Here is a 25,291-nt window from a genome sequence, read left to right on the forward strand (position 1 = left end):
ATATGGCTTTAACTGTATCTGGCTGAGATTTGAAGGAGCAGCTCCTCTCAGAACTGAGCATCCTATTCATCCTATACCTGTTAGTGCTGTGGTAACACTAGCGTGATCCCAGGCACAAAGGTTTATTCCTTCCATTCAGCCCCTCCCCTCCATGAGAAAAATAGGCTACAGTATTAAAACACAATATCCTCAAAAAACATGTTATTAATGCAATTGCAGTGTAAACACTCTAGAAAAAACGAGAAGAAAGGCTACACTGCATAGCTGTGTTAATAAGTAATTTCACTCCAGTTAGATGTTGGAAAGAGATGGTTTTAAATAAAACCATTGTAAAAGGAATACAATCTTGCAAATACTGATTTTTATTTTTTAAAAAATCAGTTTCTGATGTCCTTATTCAAGGGATGTAGCACTTGTCTCATTAAGCAAATCCCACTGTTGTCAGTGGGACCTATTTTCAGACAAAAGTAATAACCTATGATTTTCAAAACTGGCAGTGGGTGGCTTTTGTAGGGACTACTTCAGCCAAACTTGCTTTCTAATTATTCTAGTGTAGAAACAAAGTAACACCTGGATTTCAGAGACATTACTAAACCCAATGTGAGCAAAGTATTTCTTGTAAGCAAGGAAGAAAATTCCATCTCCTCACCATCTGATTGAAATGTCATTGTTTTAATGCTCGTGCTTTTCAACCTTTGGGTTTGTTTTTAAACTGAAGCACAGTGGCTGTGCAATTGGCTAGTACTTGGCCTGCATATATCCACCCTTCTTCCTTCCTCACTTCTGACATTATAACATAGTATGAGATAATGCCAAAATTGCATTGCAAAAAATCATGTAACATTCTTCAGCTCTATTAAAATGAGCCTTTGAAATGGAAAATCTGGTAATGCACATAAAGGAGGTATGCTGAGTCCACATTGCCCATCCTGTTGCCTACTGTTGCTTCTCTGTTGGGGCACCTGTACCACTTCCATTTTAGTCAGCCAAAAGACATGGGTTTCTCCAAAGGATCTGCAGGAACACCTTTTTTCTTTTTTAGTCAACAGCATAGGGACACTAGGCAGACTAGCCTCATGACACAGGTATTTACACTGGTTGTTTAATTCTCTCCCAGCCTCCATGCTGTTGCCCTGAACTCACTTTATCCATCTTTCTTTACCTACATCTCATTTAATATTTGTAAAATGACCTGTGTAAAGACCTTCATTCTTCACCTAAGCCCCCATAACTGAAGTTGCTAGATACTGAAGACACAGAAAAAATAAATTAGGGGGAGGTCATAAAAAAGTCCTAAAGAACCACCTCTGTGTTGGGATGGAACACCTATCAGCTATGTGCTCTGGTGTCAAGTGAACAACTTCCAGTGTGCTTATTTTGTGCTACATACTTCAGAATTTTTCTCTTTTGACCAGATACTGAAAGGCTGTAGGGTGTGATGTTGTCAACATGCACTTGTGAATTACAGCAATGCCATTTGCACAGCTGTATTTAACGACCTGTCAGGTTTCCCATTATGATGTTATGCTGTTATTTTCAGGGTTTATGTGCTGACTATAAACATGGTTACTGCTTGGTCTGGAAACTCTAATGTATTTTTGTTCATTTTATAAATACAAAATGAAAAAGTGCCCTAATGTAAAACCACTCTCTATTCAGAAAGGAAAAAGTGACAATTTTAAGTAATATTTTCAGTAGCAGAAAGAAGCAATCAATAACATTCAGGAAGGTTCCTTCCTTGGCCAGAGTCATTAACTATAACACAATTTACAGCTCTGAGCAGGGTCAGCAGGTAGCCGGAAATGCATTAAGAAGGTGACTGTATTTTATGGTGAGTTTCTTTGTAAGAGAGAGTAAATCTTTCAATGACCACAAATAGCATGTGCCCAGAAAATACCATGGTGGGGGTGATGTTATACGATAGCTGTATTTTAATGTGTGTAAGTAACAGCAGTAAAACTTCTCCAAATAATAATTCCACGTACTCGTAGGCAGGCAGACATGGTAAATGATGAGCATGGATTTTGCTCCCAAGTGTGTTCAATAGATTCATGGTCCAGTGAATTCACAACTGACCTTTTTAGAGAGCTGTTACAAGAGGAGGAAATTTTCACTGAGTACAAATGAATGGTTTCAGACTACCACTAGCAATCCCCTAATTGAAGAGCCTAAGTAATCCTACACATACATACACGGTACTTTCAGAAATAAAGTTCTTGCAGGCTACTGAATAAATACTATAATAAAGCAATCCTCTGAGTCCATATTTACAACTTAAATCATAGCAGTCTATGAGGAAACTACTTGCATACTATATGTTGTAACTACCTTTAGGTAACAGCCTCATTTCCTTCTCTTTTTGACCTCTTTCTCCATTAGGCAGGGGATAGGATTTGACAGGGAAGTTCTTTGTGAGTAACAGTAAAACTTTCATTGACAACAAACAAGAAGAGTTACTCTGTGTAACCATACACAGAGTAGTGGTGTGATCTTATTTCACAGTAGTTTATTTTAACCACAGATAAGGGTGTAGATGCAGTGACCATATTTTACTCTGTATGAAGTGGCAAATTCTACCCTAATTACACTAAATTGTGCTAATGAGATGTATGAATTGCAAACTGCATGCTGTATTTATAGAGAGTCCTCAGTGGTGCTGGGTTCATCATCAATGTAACAGTTAGGAATAATCTCCCTGAAGTCACTATAATATCCTGATGTAAATAGTCTCAGTGAAATGAGAGGTGGATTCCAAACAGATAATTGCAAATTGTAATTGTAGTACTCTTAAAATACAATTCTCTTCATCAAAGCATTTTACAAGAGTATTTTTTGTAAGTGGGATAATGACAGGAGGAGCAGTGAGGCAACCTCTTAGTGTCACTCATTATCTCTATTTCCATGCTATACTGCGATCCCTTCCCATTCTATATCATCCCATACAGGTTTATGGGAGAAGTACCTAAGCCAATATAAGCTGAAGCATTGTAACCCTTCTCTGATTAAGTACAATTACATGCCACTACAGAAGAACATTATTAGCACAGAAAATTACTATTCCTTGTTATTCTCAGTGACTTCTTTCTCCATGGGACGCTAACTTATTTTATACTATACAATGAAAATCTATAAAGAAAGGGTTTTTTCAATGTAGGGAGTGATGACTGCTACTATCTGTCTTGTACAAAAACACATGCACACAGACAAAAAAGACAACTACTATGAGGTAATTAATAGCCAAAGCTCCAAGTCCCCTCCTTACGTAATCAGCCATGGCAGATGTCATTACTCACTTTCAGTTTGGATTATTAGCTTAGAAAAGTTCCTTGGGTCTCTAAGCAGCCAATAATTCTTCTATCAGATTTCTCTGTGCTTCAGTTCTACTCCTCTAAGACATGGATACCATCAAAATGTCTACTGCCAAAGGGTGACAAGAACGACTAAGATATTGTGTGAAGATTAGCCTGTCGAGGCGCAAGATAAGATAAACTTGAATATACCAATACATATACTCAGCAGCACCAACGTGCAGGAGCCTTGCTGTCTGGCAGTTACAACTATCCTGAATAATCCTCCAAAGTAAGGATTTACAGTCTTTCAGTTATTAATGACTTAGTCATGGACTACTGTTTCAAATGCTTTTATACTTAGCTTGTCAAGAATATGATAAACCCTTTCCTTTATATACCAGTATCTATACTTGGAATTCCTTCCTTTGCTTTTAGGTCACAGTGAAGAACCTAAGAAAAAGATTCCTAATATCAGCCTTACTTTCTTATTCCAACCCCCAAACTTTTGATGATACATCTAAGGTCCTGCATAGGAATGATCCTTTTTTTTAAGCAAAAGCTTAAGAGGATGTGCTCATCATGGAATGATGAACCCTTGAAAGATCACAGAAGTGGGCTTGCTGGCTTTTCACTTTTAAAAAGTTCAAAGTGGGCTGGGATAATATTTAAAAAAAATAAATTGCATTAAATTTGCAGAAAGAGCAGTTACTTAACCAACAGTAACTGTAGGCCTTCAAGATTCTGTAATGATTGTAGATTCCACATTGTGTAGGACAGCAGATGTTTTGGATACTGCTCCCTGTTCTCCTGTTTGAGGATATAAATGCCCAAATGGTAACCACCATCTTTTAAACTTCTCCCCAGCTAGAAGCCATCATTCATGCAGGTTGTGGTAGCCCTACCAGCTACAGCTGTCTCAAAGAATTAGTGGTACTTAATTGTTCTTTCTTCTTATAATCCATACTAGTGTCACTGCAAGGTAAACAGCAACCACTTCAGGATAGTGGGAAAGAGGATTTTTAACTTAATCAAAAAGTAATGGGAGTACCGCTATCCCTAAAATTGGCATCTAACCTAACAGCAAAGTGTGAGGTACAATAATTGACAAGGATCTGCAGATTACTGCCTTGAAGGTCTTCCATATTAGTACACTCGTGAAGTAGAAGAGGGATACTGCTTGTGTCCTAGCAGGAGGAACCTGTGGGTTCAGCAGGAGAGGTACTAGACAGCTGGTAACACAGCAAGATACAACATGCTACCAATGCAGTATTTGTCATTAAAGGGAAGGCTTGACCTTTGCAGTGCCTGACTGTGGCTCAAAATAGACAGGAAGACAACTTGAATCATTTGGTCCTGTCACTATAATGAAGCAAAGTCCGAAATACATCTGTTACATGCAATTTTTCTTCCATGGATATTAATCATAACTTAGGAGGAAAAAACACACCCAAGAAAGATGATTAGGCTGTTAAGGGAAAAAGGGATCTGAGACCACTTTAGCAAAGAACCGTGGTCCAACCACAAGTCTGGCAAGGTTTAAAATTTCAGATTTTCATAGTTCTTTTCTGTGGTTAGTTCACATTGCTTGCCCTCTAAAATTTATTTATTTGTTTTGTTGAAGGAGTGAAGGAAGCTTAGGGGGGAAAAAAGTATACAGAGATCTGTTTGCAAAATGGTTGCAGCTACAGGCCATATGTAAGACAGTAACTTACTCTGTTCAAAAGGCCCTTGTAAAAAGGGCTGCATAGATGGGTATTCAAAGGGGTGGGAAGAACCTGAAGACAGTAACTTTTTGAGTTCCATGCCAGTAACAAAAGCACCTGTAAAGGATGACCCCCAATCCTGGGGTCCTTAGTCAAGTAAGAAGGGAGCTATGGCAACAAAATCACAGTGCCACCAGGTGTTGTGAAGGGGAGAAGGTCCATGCTGCAGGCAGGTAGACAGATCTGCCCTCTTCTGAGTGTATTCCCTGGAGGCCTTCTGCCAGGACACCTCCTCCACAGTCAGATTGCCCTGGAGAACCACACCGTGTAGCGTCCTGTAGTCCTGTACATCTTCCTCTGCATTGACTCAAAGTTTTGTTATAGTCTTCTTTCATTGCTAAACAACTACAGGAGAAAGTGATAAAAAGCTGGAGCTATTTCCTTCTGATTAAGAAATATTCTACCTATTACTATCAAGTATAGAGCATCTACAGACAGTAGGTTCTCTCTGAGACTGTCTGTTAAGTGTGAGCTTAGACTACCCACCACTGAAACATTAAAGGTACACAGGCCATAAATAGAGGAAGGAAACTGATATGACTAGGCCTAACGTAGGCTATCACAGCTTTTATAATGCAGTTGGGACAAGATAATGTGACTAACCTACCTACCCCATCAATCTCCCATTTTTACTCCCTTTCCTCCTTTTTGTTCCTCCCTTTTATTCCATTCAGAAAGGGAGTTTCTAAAACCCTCTTACTTCCCATCACTTTTGCATCTCTGGATAAGACACGATTCAGAAAGGTGTAGCAGCAGTTTTTCTTCCTGGCTTGAGACTGACCATAGTTATTAATTCAAGAAACAGTCTCACAGAAAGCTTCTAGGGAGATTTCTAGGTAATTCAAAGCTAGCTAGAAACTAGGAAGCAATTAGAAGAAAATTTCCTGCACGTATTGGGAAGCCATTGCAGAAGTTGGATGTAGCTAAAAACAATTTAGCATATTGCTAGTTAATGCAGCCATCCTTGTTTGCACCTTCTTCTAAGGGCTATAATCACTGGCAACAGAAATGGCCCAGCTGAAATGACAGCAAACAGGGCTGTCCTATCAGCCAAAGTGGTTTACAGCTTTAAAGTTCATTTTGCACTTCTTACAGGATAGATGAGAGTTCAGGATTCAGGCTGGTTGGCAACCCCAGAGAAGTATCACTACCAAAGCGTTTAAGACAAAGCCCTTAATCCTGCTTAATTACTAAGACAGACGAAAGACCATTGGATGACAGACAGAAGAATGAACACCTTGTGTATTCTCACTTGAACTTGCTAAGAATGTGTCCATTACTCAAGCAAGATGCCCCTACTGCACGTCCTAGAATATCATTAAATTGACACTTTTGTTCAGCAGCCACTTGTAGCATTTTCTTAAATGAATAAATAAATCCCATTTCTCACACATACATCTTCACAATCAATGTCAACTTTGATCCTTCTACCACTGCTGTGATTGCTATTGAAGGAGAACATTACAGATCACCACTCAGAGTATCTTCCATTATTTCTCCATCTATTCATGCAAGCAAGTAGATTCACATTTGTATTAAAATCAGGTAAATTCATAAAACAACTCACAGTATTTATATTTGCTTAAAGCTTTGTATGATCGGAAGTTCAGAGACATAGATTGAGATTGTTAAATACACTTCTTGCTATAAAGAAGCACAGCATGGTTCTCTCAGTTATATCACTGACTTGCCAAGGGACATTTCATCTCCCAGTAAAATGTTACTATCCACACAACAGGAGCATGGGAGGCTTTGTCAGGAAAATCCAACCCATGAAATCATTAATCTGGAAAACTCAGCTTTAATTCACACATAGTACCCATAAAACTCTTTTAATAAGACTAATTGTTAACTAAACCTGGAGACCAAATTGTATCACATGGAATTGTATTTCCTTGTGAAGGTACACTATTATGTAGAACCATAACCAGATCCTAATATGCTAAATGCCACTTTTTTCCTATTGAAGTTCAGGAATAAATCAAACCTCACACCCCTAGGTGTGAGCCACTCTCTAACCAGCCTCTTTACACTTTTATGGAAGATTCAAAATTACAGACTCATTCTGATAGTCTCATTAAGTACGGCACTACTACTAAAGTGAGAGTGTCTCAAAGTCAATGCTGTAATTTGGTTACAATTCATAGGAAGATAACCAACTGTTGCCATATTTGTATTAGAATTGAGGCCATCAAATGTCTCCCCTCAACAGTGTTCCTTTCTTCTTCCAAATTAAAAGCAGTCAACTCATCTGTTCCTTGCTATTTTAAAATAATTAATTGTATCAACAATTCATTGAAAAGTGAGACAATAGTTTTACATTTTAATTATATCTAACTCCCATGCAAAAACACAAAAACATCTAGTTTCCTTTCTAGTTACTTGATTTGTAAACAGTCAGTTTTTGCAGAATCACCAAAGGAAGTAAGAAACCAAGAAAACATTTGGTACAAAATATATTTCCTTCGAGCTATCTTTAACTGACAACCAAAGCTGAAATACTATACATACTAATCTAAGTTCGAATCAATAAGTGAATGATTTCCAGAATCTATGCTCTATCACCCTGAAGAAATGAAGTGTTCCAATATATTGCTTTCTAAAAGAAAACTACTATTATTGTTCCAATAAATAATTATATATGGCTGGTTAATTCTTCAGAGTCGGCACCAGACTGAATGATTTTGAAGAGTGTGTGCAGACTGTTTAAAACACTGCTGTAGCTCAGACAGCACCACTGTTTTCACTGACAAGCAAAATGCACCAGACTGGGAGTGATGCTGCAGCCTCCTGAAGTCCCAAAGTAAAACTAGAACAAATTTTATAGTTAGTACAAAAGTGAGCAATGCAGGAGTAGCAATTAGCAGGTTTAAGTTTTGTATTATTCAGGCAGCCAAACTAAGCGATCACCAGTCTCAATGTATGAAATAGACCCCTATGCGATTGGAGGATGGCATAACACACAAGCTTTTCAGAAAGTTTAAGATGTGTTTGGGTTTGAAGTTTCATATCTCTCAGTTTCAGGCCATGGACAAATAGTTCATGGTTCTTACAGATGGGTTCTGCCCATCAAAGGTTATTTTTGGACATGTACATAAAGACATTTGTAGTTTAAAAGAAATCTTAAAGTTGTAATGAAAGAAATCTTAAAGCCCGCACAGAAGAAACTAGGGACGCTTGAACTGCCTGTGTGGGCCATAACAAAAGCACATGGTGATAGCAGGAAGTTTAAAATCAGGTTTTGGCACTCATGCCCAAGATTGTCAATTGCTTCCTTCTTTTTCCTTGTAAATCATTACCGAATTCATGCATTTCCTCCTTGGGCGGAGTTTCTCAGTTCTTCACAAACACTGCCCCAGTGTTCCTTTTGACTTGGTGTAGCTTTGCCAGCTGGTCTATGTTGGGGCATAATCCCATCAACGTGATCCTTGCAAAAGGCAGGAGCAGCATTATCAATCTCTAGCAGTCTTTTCCCTTTTATAGTAAAATGAGTTGTGAAAGGACCTACGAACATGGGATTTCTCAGAATCTCCAGGAAACAGGTAGCCTCTGATTTGGTGATCTGTAGCCAATAATGAATCACAGCGGATGTAGATCTTTATCTGGAATTAAAGTTGTTTTACAACCTTTATCATAAGGGAAGAGAAGAACATTATCTGCTCCTTCAGCAAAGTTCACTCATTATGTGGCAGAGATGGACTTCCTCCTCTTAGCTAAGATTAGCACTATCACCTTGTAAAGTAACTTTAGACTTGGTATAATTCAGTGAGGGTCATGAAAACAGTGTCTTCCCTGGGCGAGAAACACTTATGCCCTTGTATTAACATGTAGTCCAAAATTTCAGTAACAGGATGGAGTTCTGGCAAGTGAATTCTGTGATCACAAATTAGATTTAACCACCTTTGTATTTTATGCTTACCAAAGCCCACTTTTATGATGCTATGAAAAAAACAGGAGCAGTATGAAGAGAATCAATACAATCAGACACACAAGAGTATCAAAGTTTATGCACATCTATTTAAAGTAAAAGAAATGGTACAGAATAGTTTGAAATACTGTTGCCTTTGCCACCCTGAAAATGCTTGCACTACTTCAGTGACACAGCATATTCATAGTCACAGCAAAACTCAGCCAAACAAAAGATATGAAAAAGATTATTTAATGTGTTTTAACCCATCATGAACTACTTTGATATTTCATATCAGAAAAAGTTTATGTGGTGAAAGTATGTCATATTATAGATTATTTGATTATTATGCAAATCACTGTGCATAAAGAAAAGTATTCATTCTTCATCCTTGAGCATTTCCTGAAATTTAATTTGGAACCTAATTTGCATTCAATCAACATTTTAAAGCACTACTAACTTTCTATTTTGTTTGGCTACATGATTTAAATCATAAAAGCAATTTTTTGCTTTTAGAAAAGGTGAGAGATGGGAGAGTGTTTTATGCATCAGTAGTATATACACAGATCCAGCCATTGATGCACCTTCCTTCCTGCACTTGACAACTCTGCACCCTCATGTGCAAGGCTTGGCGCTAAGAAAGACCTGAGCCACAGTTACTGTAGTGAGAGAACTTGTCAGTCGTGATTGCTCTCTTCTCTGTTGAGCAGTGCAAGAAGGGAAGTTGGGAAAGAGAGTGTGATGGGTCTTGTACCTCATCTCTGCCTATATCCTCTCCTACATGCGAGATACACACCAGTGATTGTAAGCCACTGGTTTACAGTGGAAAAAGACTGTGTCCAGATGAACATATTATATTAGAAGGGGATTTAAAAGAATTTTTCTAAAAATCTGTCCCAGAATATAGGGAGTCTGGGATTTGGGGAATGTAGTGAAGTATGGTTTGATTTTAAGAACTACTCAAAGACAAATTTGCACAGGATCCACAGTATTTGTTAGGACTTGACTTAAATGCATCCAAAACAGTGTATTAAGCAGAAAAACTTACAAATGGCATATTCTAACCTAGGCATATTGTGATACACTCCTAAATGCATTCTTACACAACTATACATGAAAGAAGAAGTGATAATTCAAAGAAAGACAGTGACTTTGCTTTGAAGTAGGCGAAAAGTATTCACACAGCCAAAGCTGTGACAGACAAACTCTAGCAACTCATCCTGGAGTGTTTTACAATGCTGTTACCCCCAATTAGTCATCTCTACACTTGTGGTTGCTCCCCTAAGCAGCTAAAGAGCTGTACTCATGTCAATCATATTAGCTTAGATGCCAGTTTTGAACTGCAGTGACAGAGTCTTGGACAAATATTCCTTTCTAATATCTTTGGGGGTGGTAACATCCAGCCCTGGGACAGGACAAACAGCTGTGGAAAAGAAACATCTTAGCAGATGGCTATAGCTGTTGGCTTCAGTGCACATCAGTCAGCAACTTCAGCTATAGCTCAGACTGCCTTGCAGCTATCACCTCTCAAGTGCTAATTAGCATCTCATGTGCGATCTGATATGTGACTGCTAACATTATGGATAAACTTAATATGCACTAACATATCCTTTGTGATGTGTCAGTCTGAGATCATAACCATAAAATGCATCCTTGAAATGCTTTAAATATGGTTTTCAAAGACTCCAAAATCTGGGTCCTGCTGAAAAAAATGAGTTGTTTGTTCTGTAAAAATTCATGGGATTTCTCTCTTCTGCTGAGGCTTAAAGGTTGCAGAGTTGAATTTGAAAGAAACATGACAGTCTGCAAGAAAGGTGACTCCAAATTACCCTTGCTGTCTTCATGGCTGGTTCAGTGAGTTGTTCATAATTGTCCTTCTGGGCCAATTCTTGAGGATGTGTGTGAGGTTAGTCCAATATTCAACATGTAGGGGTAATACAGGGCTCTCAGAAAGGAGGTCTCTCTCCATACTAGTCTAAAAGGTCCTCCTTCTTGAAAGTTTGAGTCATGACTGTTTCCTCCCTAATTTTCTAAGGGTGTTCCCAAGTAGAAATTTCTCACGCTATTACGACTAGAATACCACAAGCATTCCCTGATCACATATGTTTCTTTATATGCTGACAATTAAATTATTTTTCTCAATAACTTTAAGCTGAAATAATTAGAAGGTCTGTTTAGAAAATATATTTTTCATTCATCTTCTACTGGGCATCCACCTGGGTCATGCAAATCAGGAAAGCTGAAATTTCTTGAAAGCAGGTGATTATGTTCTCCAGGTTTCTTCCCTTGCTATCAACATTAGGAACTAAACATGCATAACAATACACTGCAGCATCTTTGACAGTCCAAACCAATCTCAAGTAAATCTGAAAAGCTACTATATGCTACATCAATATGTAATTAAGCTCCAGGTTTGTAGATGTTGATTTTCATATGTGCTTTTCACAAGAATTTCAGTGCCAGGAACTTGTGGGTTGAAATACTTCATCTCATTTGCACTAGTATTCCTATCAAGATAATCAGCATTTTGGGTATTTTGAATGACTGTCGGATTGTAACTGTTGTCACAACAGTGAAAATATCTGATGATAGATCAAATCTACAGATTCTTAGGAATAGCTCACACAACAGCCAATATTTTCTAGTACTTTGAGGAAATAAAAATCATGTAGCAATTTTCATGGTACATTTATGATAGAACTTGAAGCACTATTTTAGCTTATAATATATAGCTAATATACATAAATTAATGCATATTCATCTCAACCGTACTGAAAACACACTGAACAAAATAATCACTGAATGTTTCTGTGTATCCTGAATGAGGAATGTACTGTCAAATCAGCTCCACAACTGAACAAAAAATGGAGGCTGCTAAAGTTTCCTGATTCCTCTTCTACGTGGAAACATCTACTCAAATGGAACAGTGAATACTCAACAAAATAATTCTGTTTCAAAGAAAGAATAAAATAATTTAGAGAAAGGGAGCACAAAAAGATCACTTGTTAAATGTAGGTCAAAAACAAAATAAAAAATTGTCAGTCTAAGAACTACTAGTGTCTCAGGCAGCTTGAATCCTGAAATGTGTTACAGATCCACAGCTAAAAAGAACAAGCTAAGGCCTACTCAGACCACGCTATACTTAAGGAGTATATAGCAATACACATGATTTGGAGGAGTTCTACCAATACTGACCAATGCCAGGCTATTGCTAGCCAGAATTTCACTTTTGCCTATCAAATTCAGCTGCTGTTGCTTATTTGGATCCCTTTAGATGCCTACTAATTATTTACCATTTACTAAATCTTACTGAAGCCAAGTTAGGATTTAATCTTTTTTCACTCACTGTTTCTTGTTTCCAAAACAAAAATCAGTGAAGCTTGCATGTTAGGTTCATGGTTCGATTAGGTTCCTTTCCTAATACAGTCTTAAATTTGTAAGAATGGGATTATCTAGAAGTGCTGCATCAGATAGTTAATTTCAAACAGTTAAAAATACTGCTTTTCAGTCCTCCCTTTCTCTTTTCTATACACAGAACACACATTCACAAAGTAGCATCATGTTACTTTTACTGAGAGAAACCAGGAATGTCATCAAAGCAATTTCTTTCTCAGAAAACAGCCACAGTCTTTGGACAATGTATTGACAAAAACCTTGCTATGCTTCACTATAATGTGATGCTGAGTACTTGTGTACTTCAAATCTTTGCGATGGATAAAAAACCTAAAACCAAAAAATCTCCCCCAAACCCAACTATATTAATTCCAGTGAAAAGAATCTTTAATAAAAAATAAGATTTTTAAATTACACTTACCTGGAACAAAGCTTCCCTGGACCACCTCCTTATAAGCCCACCAGCCTTCATGGATTTTTGGTGAATTTTGTTGAGCTAGAAAGAAATAATCAAAGAAACCATAAAATTAAGGCAAGGCATAGGAAATATTTAATTATATAAGCTTTGGAAACTCTAAACAGCGTATCATCTTCTACAGAAGAGCCATTCCTCAAGTTCCCAAGTGATGTTTATTCAATATATTGAATTATGCTATGCATCTGTATCTTAGAGGACCTTGTCCCTGTTTCTCATTCAGTAAAACATACGCAGCTTCTGAAGAACTGATCACAACTTAAAAATACAGGTAGAAAATCAGGATCTTCAGCACTGCTGATGGTTTCTGTGCCACCCATAAATTCATTATGGGATAAAAATACAGAGAAAAAGAGTGCGCTCATACACAGTAGCCAGTATTTGAGTCCAAGCTGGTGGACTGAAAAGCAGTTTCTCCCCTTCCTTTCCTAAGTTCTCCAACAATCTCTCACTTTGAATGGGAAGAAGTGACAGAATGAACGACAGGTAATAGCTGTGTCTATAACTGCTTCTCCTCTCATCCCTCTGAGTTCCAAAACCGGAACAGAAATGCATAGCCCATAGCTTCCCAAATATTGGCTTATGCTATAATGTTGAGGCAGGAATAGAAATATTTTCTGCTATCTTCTCTGTCTGCAATATAGCACTTGCTACTTATTCCCCACCGCAGTCATCCTGGTAGCTAGGCAAGATGCTTGCTCCTGTTATGCGTATGTGACATGCAACTCTATTATGGTTGCATGTGATAGCGCAGTACAGTTACACGATGAAAGGTTTCTTTGACCAATACTCTGAAGGCTGTAACAATAAAAATCTAAGGTTTGGATAAGGTTTGCCCCGATGAAGACTGTTGCTTAAATGACATCTCTAAATTCCTGAAAAGCTAAGAGCAGAAATGTCTTGATCAATCAGTTTGCTGCTCATAAGGTCATTATTTCTCTTTGTCTTGAAGGAAATCAGAACTGGAGCAAATTTTGTGGTCAAAATGTAACATCTCTGTTAATTGGAAATACTTTCAAAGGGCATACAGACACACAGCAAGACAAACATGCAGTTGATTTCCATAAGATAGCAGATCAGAGCTGATATGCAAATATGTTCTGCCTTCACTTGTATTTTGCTTGATATTTTCATATTTAGAGCAATTCTCACTGAGCTACGGAAAGCTCAGCTACCTTGTGTATCATTAACTTAAATCTGGGGTTGGTTCTGTTTTATAAGATACTTTCAATCTCTTGCACTAGGTCCAAGAAATTTTTTAACATAAATACGCAGCTACAGAAGATGCTGGATTTACCAGCTTTCTGCTGCAGTTTCATTTCTAGATCACATATTATATACAAAAGACACAATTACCCTGGGAAAAGTTCCAGCAATGTAATAAAAATTGTTGTTGTCATTAAAAATTACAAAGAGGATGTGACATTCAGACTAAAAAGGATACAAGATGAGGACCATTACATACTGTTCTATCAGTTACAAAACAATATTTATGATTTAACTGACTGTAAATTGCAGAAACAAAAGTAAAGCTGAAGTTAATTAAACATACTGACAGAAGGACCAACACTCTGCTTTTCCAGAAATCCAGACACACCAGTGGAATGGGGTATGTGTGGATGCAAATTTCTCCTTGCAGAACTGATGCTCGTTCCATTAACTGAATGGTGACACGTTAAACTGAAAGGACTATTCCACTGTGCACACTTTACAGTTTGCAGATGACGTTATCTTCATTATTTTAGCTTTCATATCTTTGCCTAGAGAACTCAAACCGTGTATGGCTTTGTTGTGCTGGACTGCACTATACAAACATTTGGAAAATGGCAAATCCCAACCCACAATCTAAATATCTGAGCAGCAAAATATCCATATCCAGTCTGAACTGCAATTTTTTGCATCTCAACACTGGTTTACGCAGGTTGCTTTTAGGCCTCTATGCTCTGCAACAGAAGTCCTTAAAGATTTCAGGATGTCCTTAAAGACTTCAGCAAAAGGAGAGGATACTAAAAAGTGAGTCCCAACAAAGCACAGCAATCATTCTTCTACTAAATATTTCCCAGAAAATTACATTGCATTAAAGTGCACCTTGTAGTAATATACACACCTAAAGCTGGTTCAGCCAACCAGGGGCAGCTGCAATTTAAAAGTCAGTGAAAAAAGAATGTATGTAGATAGAGGCAAGTTAAGAAGACTTCAGGGAGGATGGGTATTTTCAGATGCAACTGCTTACTGTCAACATTCATAGAAACATGCACAATCGAAAAATGTATTGCTTTTGCCCACTGTGTGGCCAATCTAAATGATACATGCCAGGTTCAGAAGAAAAATACAATCCATTATTCAGAATTTAAATTAAACTAAAATCACAAGATGCTGGCTCTGCAGCTCTACTTCAGTGTGTTGCCCCAACACTTAGTAAAGCTAATTCTAAAAGGAATATCAGGAAAACTAAGATTTTTGTCATATTTTTTCAGATCTGCTGTATTAGTATAGAACAGAATGCATGAGATGAGGAAGCAAATTAGATTATCAAAGCTTTGTACTAAATAATTGGATGCCTGTGCAGTTGCTTCAGCTATCAGAGAAGAGCATGACCTGGCATCACTCTGCACATTCCACCGATATCAGATCCTTACCTCTTCAATACACATGAAAATGAAACACATAAAAAGGAGTACAATAAGCAAAATAAGATGTACCATAGCCATATAAAATACCTAAGATAGGGCAAGAGCAATGCTGGGACTACTGCTGATTTACAGAAAACTCAGGCCACTGAGGAAATCAAGAGGAAAGGCAGGTGGTTGTCATGAGAGAGCAGCTAGGGACACAATCCCCAGTGCCATACTCTTTCCTGAACCCTGAAACCTCACTGTTTTATACCAGTTCAGGCAAAATATCCTGCAAAATAGTGCAGAGAGTGACTGAACACAGATTTCCACTCTGCTGTGCATATAAAATCTAGCTTGATGCCAAAGATTTACTCTGATGGATCCTACAGGGACTTTGCTTAGAAAGGAAGAAGATTTATAAAGCTTTCATTTCTCTGAATGTAGAAGGAGGGGGTCTGTAAGGCCAGGGAGGAAAGTTTGTCTTCCAAAAACTTTTCCTAAACCATTACTCCAATCTGCGTTACGCAAGTGGGCAAGAGGCCTTATTAAAGGAGAAAAAAGCTGTTCTCTATTTTTGAAACATAATCAGACCCATACCTGGATTAGTAATGGAACAAGGGAATACAAAATTAGAATGAACAGACATATGGACAATCCTTGCTGGGAATCCTATCTGGGACACTTACACCTGATGCACACACAACACAGGGTCTCTACAATTGGTGTATCAATGCCCATCTGACAAAATGGCATTGTGCCTGGGTAAACAGGTTCAACCTTATGGCTCAGGAATTGTTGCCAAGGAAAAGGATTCTTCATATGTGCCACCTCATGACACTGAAAATAGCAAAATTCTCTCAGCTTCCTTCTTATTTCAGTTAAAGTAAAACTATTATACATCTCATTGCAATTCTTCCACTTGAGGACCATAAAAAGGGACGTGTGCTTACTGTGTGGATTCTGATACTCCTATGTTCCTACCAGAACACTGCAGCTCCTCCATGGCAGCTCCTTTTTTTGGCATGACCTGTCACGTAAGATACTGAGGAGACAAAAAGTCTAGAAAGCAATTCTGTAAATCCCTAAAGAGGGTTAAATATCTAAAAAAATTATTTCATTTCTGATACCTCAGAGATTTCTGCTTTTACCACTAAAACCAAGAGTATGTCTTTTGCTTCCAAGAAACATTGTTGCTTCTGCAAGGCATCAAAATAAACAGGCCCATCTGAACAGACACTTCGCTGTTAGGAGCAGATTACCTGCACAAGTAGCTCTGCAACAGCAATTTTTAGAATCAGCATTGTATTCTGCCATTACTAGGGACAGTCCAAAATGCCACGTTTGGCCAAAGTGCTAGAGGATATTGAATGACCTCCATTTGCTACAGCATTCTCTCCCTCGGTACTGAAATCACTAGTATCTGAGATTAGTAGCTCTGCTGATATAACACCATTATGTCAGATCCCTTTCAATGCAGCTGTTGTAGAAGAGACAGGATATTTATTTGGAGCTGATATGACACGTGTTGCTTTCATTTTGTCAGATTATTGTAGGTATGTCTCATTGTGGAGCATAAAATTACAGGCTAAGTTCTGCAAGATGTTGTGCATTTTTGTTTCCTAGCGACTTCCACATATAGGGAAACAGCATTGTACAGGATCATAAAAATGTACAGTAAATGCAAAGAGCAAAAGATGCCAATGCCCCATAAAGTCAGCAGTTAACTCTATCTAGCTTAGAGGTTAAAATGAGTAGGCTTGTGTTTCAAAGAGAAGCTGTTGTTCAGTCAGTAAAACTATTTTAAAACCATCAGATAACGTTGTATCAGATACCAGATACCATGATGCAGATGCTGAAATATCTGCATCCAATTTGCAGCGCAAAGAGGTCTTCATCTTGTTGGAATGCTAATGCTGGCATAATATAAAATGCTGTAATTAATACAAAATACCCATCAGTTAATATGCTTATTTGCAAGACATAAAAAAGTCATTCTACAATTAATGACTTTCTATACTTAAATAAAAGATAGAAAGGCTAGTATCCAATGTCATAATTTATGTCATTCACATCTGAGCATAAGCCAAGAGCAGAATCCTGCCAGATCAGAATTCTCCATTCACTTTACTGCCATTTCACACAGACAAAAAATGCTAGACCGTGGAGAATCAGTCTCACAGCAGTTTGGAAAAAAAATCTTTTTTTCATCTGAGTTTTATTGATCTGAGGTCTTCTGATTGCTATATTAATCACTCTGCATGCTTATCCCTACTTAACTTACATCCTAAGAGTCTTGCTTGTGATAACCTGGCTAGTATTGCCCTGGCATTAAATACATGACAATGTTTTTATCACTGTTACCCTTTCTGCATAGTTATGAGATTAAAAAGAAAGCCAGCTGCAACTATGAGCCATTAGTTTCATAATGAACTTAGTGCAAGGCATTAATTCATTGCTAATACTTTGATACGAAACTCACAGAAAAATGGCATAGTGTCTACTACAAGAAAAATAAATCCTCAAATCTGCTATTACAATGGTAAACGCTGAAAATGAAAGATATATTTATAAGGTATTACATGCTGGTGCAATCCTTACTTATACCCACCCTTTGTCCCCCACAGACTATTGGCTTTATAGGCCTTATCCTGGTTCTCTCCCAGCTAGCATAAGCTATTGCTTAGCTATGTAATACTATTTGATTTTCCATTCAGAGTTCCATAGTTCATTCTGAGTAGCTTCATCACTCTCAAGGTATCTTCTTCAGTCATTGACAAATAATCCAAGATGGCTGCGCCTTATGGCAGAAATTAAAATTAAAATAATTTTCCCCTAGTGTTTCAGAAGATCATGTGCTCTAACAGAAAATTAGCCCTACAGAGAACAGTGCAGGGAAAAAAAAAAAAAAAGCTCTAAGAAAAAGTTTAATCTTTTTTGCTAAAATCCACTTCCAGAATCTTATGTAATGTATATACTTTGTAATTATTTTAAATAGTTTTAATTACTACATTTTATATGGATATTTTCCACACTGTTAAACCCAAGGATGGGTTGCCTAAACTTTGTAGGGAACACAGACTTACTCAACCTAAAAAATCAGTTTCAACATCTTCAGTCATACAAGTACCAGCTTTTGGCTCGCACCAACAAATGCCTCTTAAAGCAAATGGAATACACATGTATAAAGTGGATCTGACAGCAGGGGAACTAAGCAGATGCAATTAGCTGAAGATTCAGCCCTCTATAATTAACATTTGGTTTGTTTAAAACAAGTCTGTACATAATTGCAGCTATTATTTAAGATGTTTTTATGCAGCCTTTTTATATTAAAAGAACCTAACAACACACACTTCAGGCACTACATAAAGCATAATTTATAAGTGAATAGTTACAGGACAAGAAAGGTTAGCCAGCTTATGAATACTACAGCCTACATTGTATGCATCACCATACGATGAGGGAGGAAAAAAGAAAACAAAGGATTATAAAGGGATCAATAAATAAAATGCTTTCATCAGCTACACCAGATTTTTTTTTTTTTTTTGGATAATGATTTGCTCACAAAACATGCAAATGCTCTTTCATTAAGTTAATACTTTCCAATTCCATAAATCCTTCTTCCACCATCCCCATGTGTAAAAGCTCCCACTGTCGCTGTGAATTCCAAACAGTATTCAACACAAGCAAAATGGACGTGACCTGTTTTTATCACATCTGGGGGTAAAAGTAAGGCACTATCATGGGAAACCTGGTACGGCACAGACTTGACTATTCTGTGTATTTTCTATTTATTGTAATTTTGTCTTCTGATAAGATTCCAATTAAAAACCTAGGCCAAAGGGTGAGATTTCATACAAGCAGACTCATATGTATGCAGGTAGTAGTGACAATGTGGCATAACATTACAACATAGCTAACTGCTGCATCTACTGTCCCTATGTAGTTGGCTTTTGATGAGAGTCATCGAGTGTCCAGAGTCACTAAATACTGCTTGAAGAACCATAAACTAAGATGTTTAGAAGTACTTAAGCCCATATTAGGATGCACATTCTGCTTACAACACTCTCTCACCAGAACTCTGCAAGACTTTGGTAGTATCTAGCAATAGCTCAGATTGCAGGAAGTAAAAAGTGTGTGTAAGGCTCAGCTCTATTCAGCAGAGAGAAGGACCTTGTGCAGATATTATTCTCATCCCTTCCAGCCAAACTTATTTGTGAACCTTTCCACTAAAGAATTTCAAATCTTAAAAGGCAAGGAAAGGGGAAAAGGCAAGGGATAGCCAGTCACTATAGGCCACTATATAGGCCATTGCACAGAACTGGCAGGCAAGACTCCTGAACATCATTTCTTCCTTTGCTATTGAACTTGCAGATGACTGTGCACTTTCATTTATCTACCTGTAAAAGCAGGCTTGTAATATCAGTTATCATCCCATTGTTCAAGAAAGGGTAGAAATATAATTAGTTAACAAACTCCTTGCTTTCTGACCTCTGAATACTATCAAAACAGTTTAAATAAGCTTATGTGTAAGCAGGAATCATTCCCAATAACGTCCATGAAGAACATGAGATGAACATGCTAGGTAACTGCATGCTATATCACGCTGTTAAAGGAAGCTGTATAAATACATGGGTTCGGGTGGTGGGTCCCAACTTGTAATAGGCACTTTTACATAAAGCATATATGCCCAATCATGCAACTGTTATTTAAGTTCTAATATAAATGAACAAAACCACGGGTTGTATCTAAAGCTTTTAGTCAAAAAAGGTTAAAACCATTTTGCCTCACTCTTCCCCGAGCATCTAAGTACACCAATGTAAATGATGGATTGCACTGCAGGGTGAATTACTTTGTCACTGCACCCAATTTAACATGAAAACTCTGTATACTGTTCCTAATTCAATTTGTAGAACATCAAACATCCCTATAAAGCTGCTGTCCTTTTAATGTGACTAACATACATGTACAGGAGTTAGACCACATAATGTAAAAGATAATATGTTCGCCCTCTCCAAGCATCTTTTTGGCTAACATGGCTGGAATACTAAGGCAGTGTTACACTTAATGTTATTTGCTTCAGTTTTCAAAATAATACTTTTTTCATAATTTCTTCTTCAGCAAAACTTCATTTCTGAAACAATTGACAGGGAACTTCTATATAGCTCTTTATGCTGTCTGGGAAAGCTGAGCATCTTTCTTTGATATGAAAGAATGCTGAAGGTTCTACCTACAAATTACTATCAACTAGGGATGCTAGCCTCTGCTTCCTCAGACCCCACACATATCTATGGGATTCGCATTACTTTTGAATGAGGTACAGTTCTTTTCCTTCTCTGGCACGAGTCAAAATTGCATCAAAGCCGAACTACTGCAAGAAATCAAAGCAATTAAATTAATGCAGGAGAAAAATACATAGCTGTATTGCAGCAATTAGAACATAATACTGATTGCAAGCAGTATGAGAAATTTAAAGGGTAACGCCAGAGACCCAGCACCTTTCATGTCAGTCATTAATGGCACGCTTAGGGTCTCATGAGTCCTAAACCACATTAATACAATTTGGCTATCTCAATGTTTTCCAGAGTCTCTGATAGGAGTGTCAGCATACACGATAGCCTATTCAGTGTTGTGTTAGATGGGGTAGTTCCTCTCCAATGAGTTGTTTAATCATGTCTAGATATAAAGTCTGAAGAGCTCTATAAATTAATGCAGTAAGAAGCAGCAAGATATCTTGTGATATTAACTTCAGAATAGCTCTTACTTTTCATCACACTGCATGCCCTCCACTTCCATTAATTTCAATGCGGTTTGGGGACACTCAGCAACTTCAAAGAAATGGCCTCAATATCCTTGAGCCTTTAAAGTTCAATACATTATTAATACTAAATTAATAGGGCTTCCTTTAAAAGGAAACCACTAAGTTCCTTCCTCAGAAGCACATACGATATTGACATCTCATCGGGTTTCTGAATCTAGTTGTTCTCTGTACTCTCTAAACAGAAAGTTACCAATCAGTAACAGTACAAACAGTCGGGGACTGTCCTGTTGGCTGCCACAGGCAGATCTTTTTTTCTTTTCCCAAATCTTTGGCTCTAGGAAAGAGAAATTATTTCTTCAGCAGCATTCCCATGAGAGAGCTGTGCCCAGAATTTAAGTATTCATCACTGCTTAGGCAAACTCAAGGGGGAAAAAATAAAGATCTTCCAATTAACCTCAAGACTAATGGCACGGCATCAATATTATGTGCTTGATCCTACAAAATACACAGCAGCCTCAAATCCCACGGAATTCTACAGCACACAAAAATTTGTGGTCTAGAACATGATATGGAAACGTGCTAAAGAGCTACATCATATGCAGAGAATGCATAATGCTTAAGCAGTATTACTGTGAGCATTTTGCACAATCTTAACAAAGGGACATACCTAAAAAAGAGGGAAGAATGCTGCCTTCAATCTCCCTTGAAAACTCAGCAGAACTATGAATGGCAAACTGTTGGTCTTGTACATACATTAACTTCAGTCAACACAAAATGATGCACGTTTCTGAGACAGGAAGCGTCATTTTCTCCTGGCTAACATAGCTACATATAACCAAAAACAATTGCAACAAACAACAGAAAGTCATTCAAAAGCTAATGGCAAAGGGGAGGCAAAATTATTTTGATTATACTGAATTGGATTCAGAGACCTAGATTTCCAGTCATCCTGGGGTTGACAGTCAGGGCACTAATCCAGATCATCTCATAGCTCACTGGACTACCTAAATCCTCAGCACTTAAACCTTATGTCCTGGCACTTCTGAGATCACGAAGTCAAAAGATGTTTTTCTGGCCATATAATAACAGCTTTTCTAGCATCAAGAAGAAATCTAATGTCTGAGGATAAGCCAAGATACGGATCCATTTCAGGCAGTCACATCATGACAGAAAATTGACCCATCATAATGTGGCTTCATTGCAATTGCTCTTCACCGTCACCACTGCAGGCTACCAGTTTCTTAGCAGTAGCTGGTTCTTGGTTACTAGACATTTCTTAACAGAACAGGGAAAAAAACCCCACACCTTTGTAGCTAATTTTTCTGAATTGGTAAGTGACAGCCTTTCTTCCAGTATGTAGCAGTACTTTCAGTGGCGTTAACAAGACTGTCATGTGTTTTTCAACATAAAGTATTGTTTCAGACTGAAGCAGATCTTGACTTGCTCAAAATAATGTTTCTACATCATGCAGATTTTCAAAAGAGCCCAGTTTATGCATATTCCCATTACTACACATGGCAAGTATAGAAGAATCTTAAATAGCAATGAACTCATTAAATTCCCTTTAAACTGCCAAAAAGGGTTAGGATCATCAGGTTTGTTTCTGTGTGCTACCAAAAAATGAGATGCCATGGGCTATCAAAAATTCCAAGGTCCATGTTAACAACACAGGGTTTTTATGTATGTTTCCCTCACATTCCTGGAAAAACTGTGGAAAATAAGTATATTTCTGCAGGCAAGAAAAAGGACTAAAGAAGGATATTTGCTTCTGAGATAGCTGGGACAAGTAAGAGCAACTTCCAACAAGAAATGATTCTTGGAGTCCCCAAAAAGCAGAGACTCCGACCCTGCATCATAAAGAGCTATCCAAGGTTGCAAAGTGCCTTAATACTTACCCATTATATCATTAATGAACCCCAAATCATGTAATAAAACAGTGCACAGCTCAGAATCCCATTAGTACTAAACTGGCCACAAGACAAAGATGAAGATTGTGTATCACCAGCATTAACTAACTTTGCATAAATTTAATTTACAACACAAGAGGCAGCTTAGGAAAGTAGAGAAGAAAATAAAGTAGTCTTATTGACACATCAATCCACTTACGTCCCTGTAACCCAAATGATGAAGAGTCAAGCTTTATGAATAAAACAGAGTACATATATTTCCTACTACCTGTTTACCCTAAATAACCATCAATGTTAAGGTGAAAGGTTATCCAAACCTGGAAAAAGTGAAGAAAAGCAGCTTTTTTTCAGACTTCTAAAATCACAGATGGGAAACAATTGCAGAAAAGTTGAACTGCAGTGGAGGAACTGAGGGAGCAGCAAGAGGGAAAAATCATTCTAGTCAGATCAGCTGCCAGGATAAGATGATACAGATAAGAAAGAACATATCTTATTCATCTCAGTTGCCAGCCATGTATTATATCAACATTCCTACTTACTGCTTAGATATTACAGGGATGACAGTAATATAAATACCTAAATGTAGAGCTTTTACTGGTTTATTTTGGACTATTTTCAAGACATCCCTAAAAATTTTACTGATTTGGAAGCATTGTGTATTTATTCCACTTGGCAGGTGAACATGGGGAAGAACCTTTCTTTTTTCACTTTGTCATGCTCCCAGTCTTGACAAGAGACATATCACTCTCCATGCTTCCCCCACCATTTTTGCTTCCCTGCAGTTCTGTGGAATATCCCTCAGAGATTACTTCTATCATCCATCTGCCCATAGTTATGTTTATGCACTGATCCTGGAAGAAGTCATACCCTTCCCCCTCTCTGGACCGATTCCTGAGACAGCAGTGTTATCCCGGCACTCTGCTGCTATTCTGTTATTCCTATTCCAACCAACAATATTCTTGGCTAGAAATGATGCAGCTCTGTCTACCCTGGGTGACTGTAGCAAGCGGCTTATCCTTCTGAACCCTACTAAATTTCTTGGCTTCTTGGTCCTTGCAAAGGTGTCCCCTATTCATCCTTCTCAGCCACTTCTTTAGCCACTAGTCAAAAGCAGTGATATGGATATGCTTCTTTCCTCTCTCTCATTCAGTTTTGAGGTTCAGATGGAAGATATTTCACACTGGCTGTGATGCATGTACCTGCTTCATTTTGCTGTTCTAGAATTTTAATCACTTTCTAAATTATTGATGCAGAAATCCCAGGTAGGAAAAAAATCACCTTCATTTGGGTATCTGTTGTTCATAGCTTGCTCTCCCTGTCTTTTGAGAGATGAGACTTTGGACACAGATAAAAGAAAAATTAAAAAAACACCAAAGGTAAGAATTTAAAAAATGTATTTAGTTCAGGGGAACTGTATGGAGAAATATGCCACTGCAAAGATTTCATCAGGGATTTCCTAGCTTTCCTTCTTTTCATCTGTCAAGTCAAAATCCACAGAAGTTTCAGACAGTCTTTTATTCTTGCCTGTAGCAAGAGGAAAGAATTTTTTTTTAGTGAGGGCAAAACCAAGTCAGGACTGGAAATGGAAGTTGTAGATTTTAAATGTGTATGTTTCCCTTCTTATCAGCCTGGCATATCTAAAGCAGAGATGCCTGGTAGTTTCCAATGCCCTTTGAAAACCAGAGAGCATTGCACCTGTTACTCAACCTTCATCAATATTTTATTTATATTTACCTCTATTCTAAAGAATTCTAAAGATCTACTTCTCTTCTAACCCTTTTTATTGTTCAGTGTTCCATCTTTGGCCAAGACATTGACTGAAAAAATAAAAGAAATCCTAGGAGCTGTGACAGCCCTGCCTCCTGCACACTCTCTGGGGCAGAACTTCTGCAGACAAGCTGCAGATAGGCTCATTCCAGTAGCTTAGCCATAAAGACTACCTGCCTACCAACTATCATGTGAACTACTGAATATGACAGCAGCACAGAAAAACCTGTCCATCAGTAATAGTCATTGCCTACATCACTTAATTTATAAAAATGCTAAACAGTTGTCCATCTATTGATATGTATAGATATTCAACTTAAAAATTGCAACCGCAGTGCAATAGTACAAAGTAATACACTCCCAACAGCAGTAAGTCCAAGAGCCCCAGTACACCAGCTTTCAAAATATCAGAAACG

At 37.8% G+C, this 25,291-nt stretch overlaps 1 protein-coding gene across 2 annotated transcripts in view; it reads right to left on the reverse strand.

Moving 5' to 3' along the window:
* CA10 (carbonic anhydrase 10) overlaps positions 1–25,291 on the reverse strand; it is a 213,218-nt gene that overhangs the window by 160,670 nt on the left and 27,257 nt on the right. For both annotated transcript variants that reach the window (XM_069799203.1, XM_069799204.1), the window contains one exon: positions 12,775–12,849. In XM_069799203.1, coding sequence (XP_069655304.1) covers positions 12,775–12,849 — 75 coding nt within the window. The remainder of the gene's footprint in view (positions 1–12,774; positions 12,850–25,291) is intronic.

Source organism: Haliaeetus albicilla, chromosome 12 (genome assembly GCF_947461875.1).
Source record: "Haliaeetus albicilla chromosome 12, bHalAlb1.1, whole genome shotgun sequence".
Lineage (NCBI taxonomy): Eukaryota > Metazoa > Chordata > Aves > Accipitriformes > Accipitridae > Haliaeetus > Haliaeetus albicilla.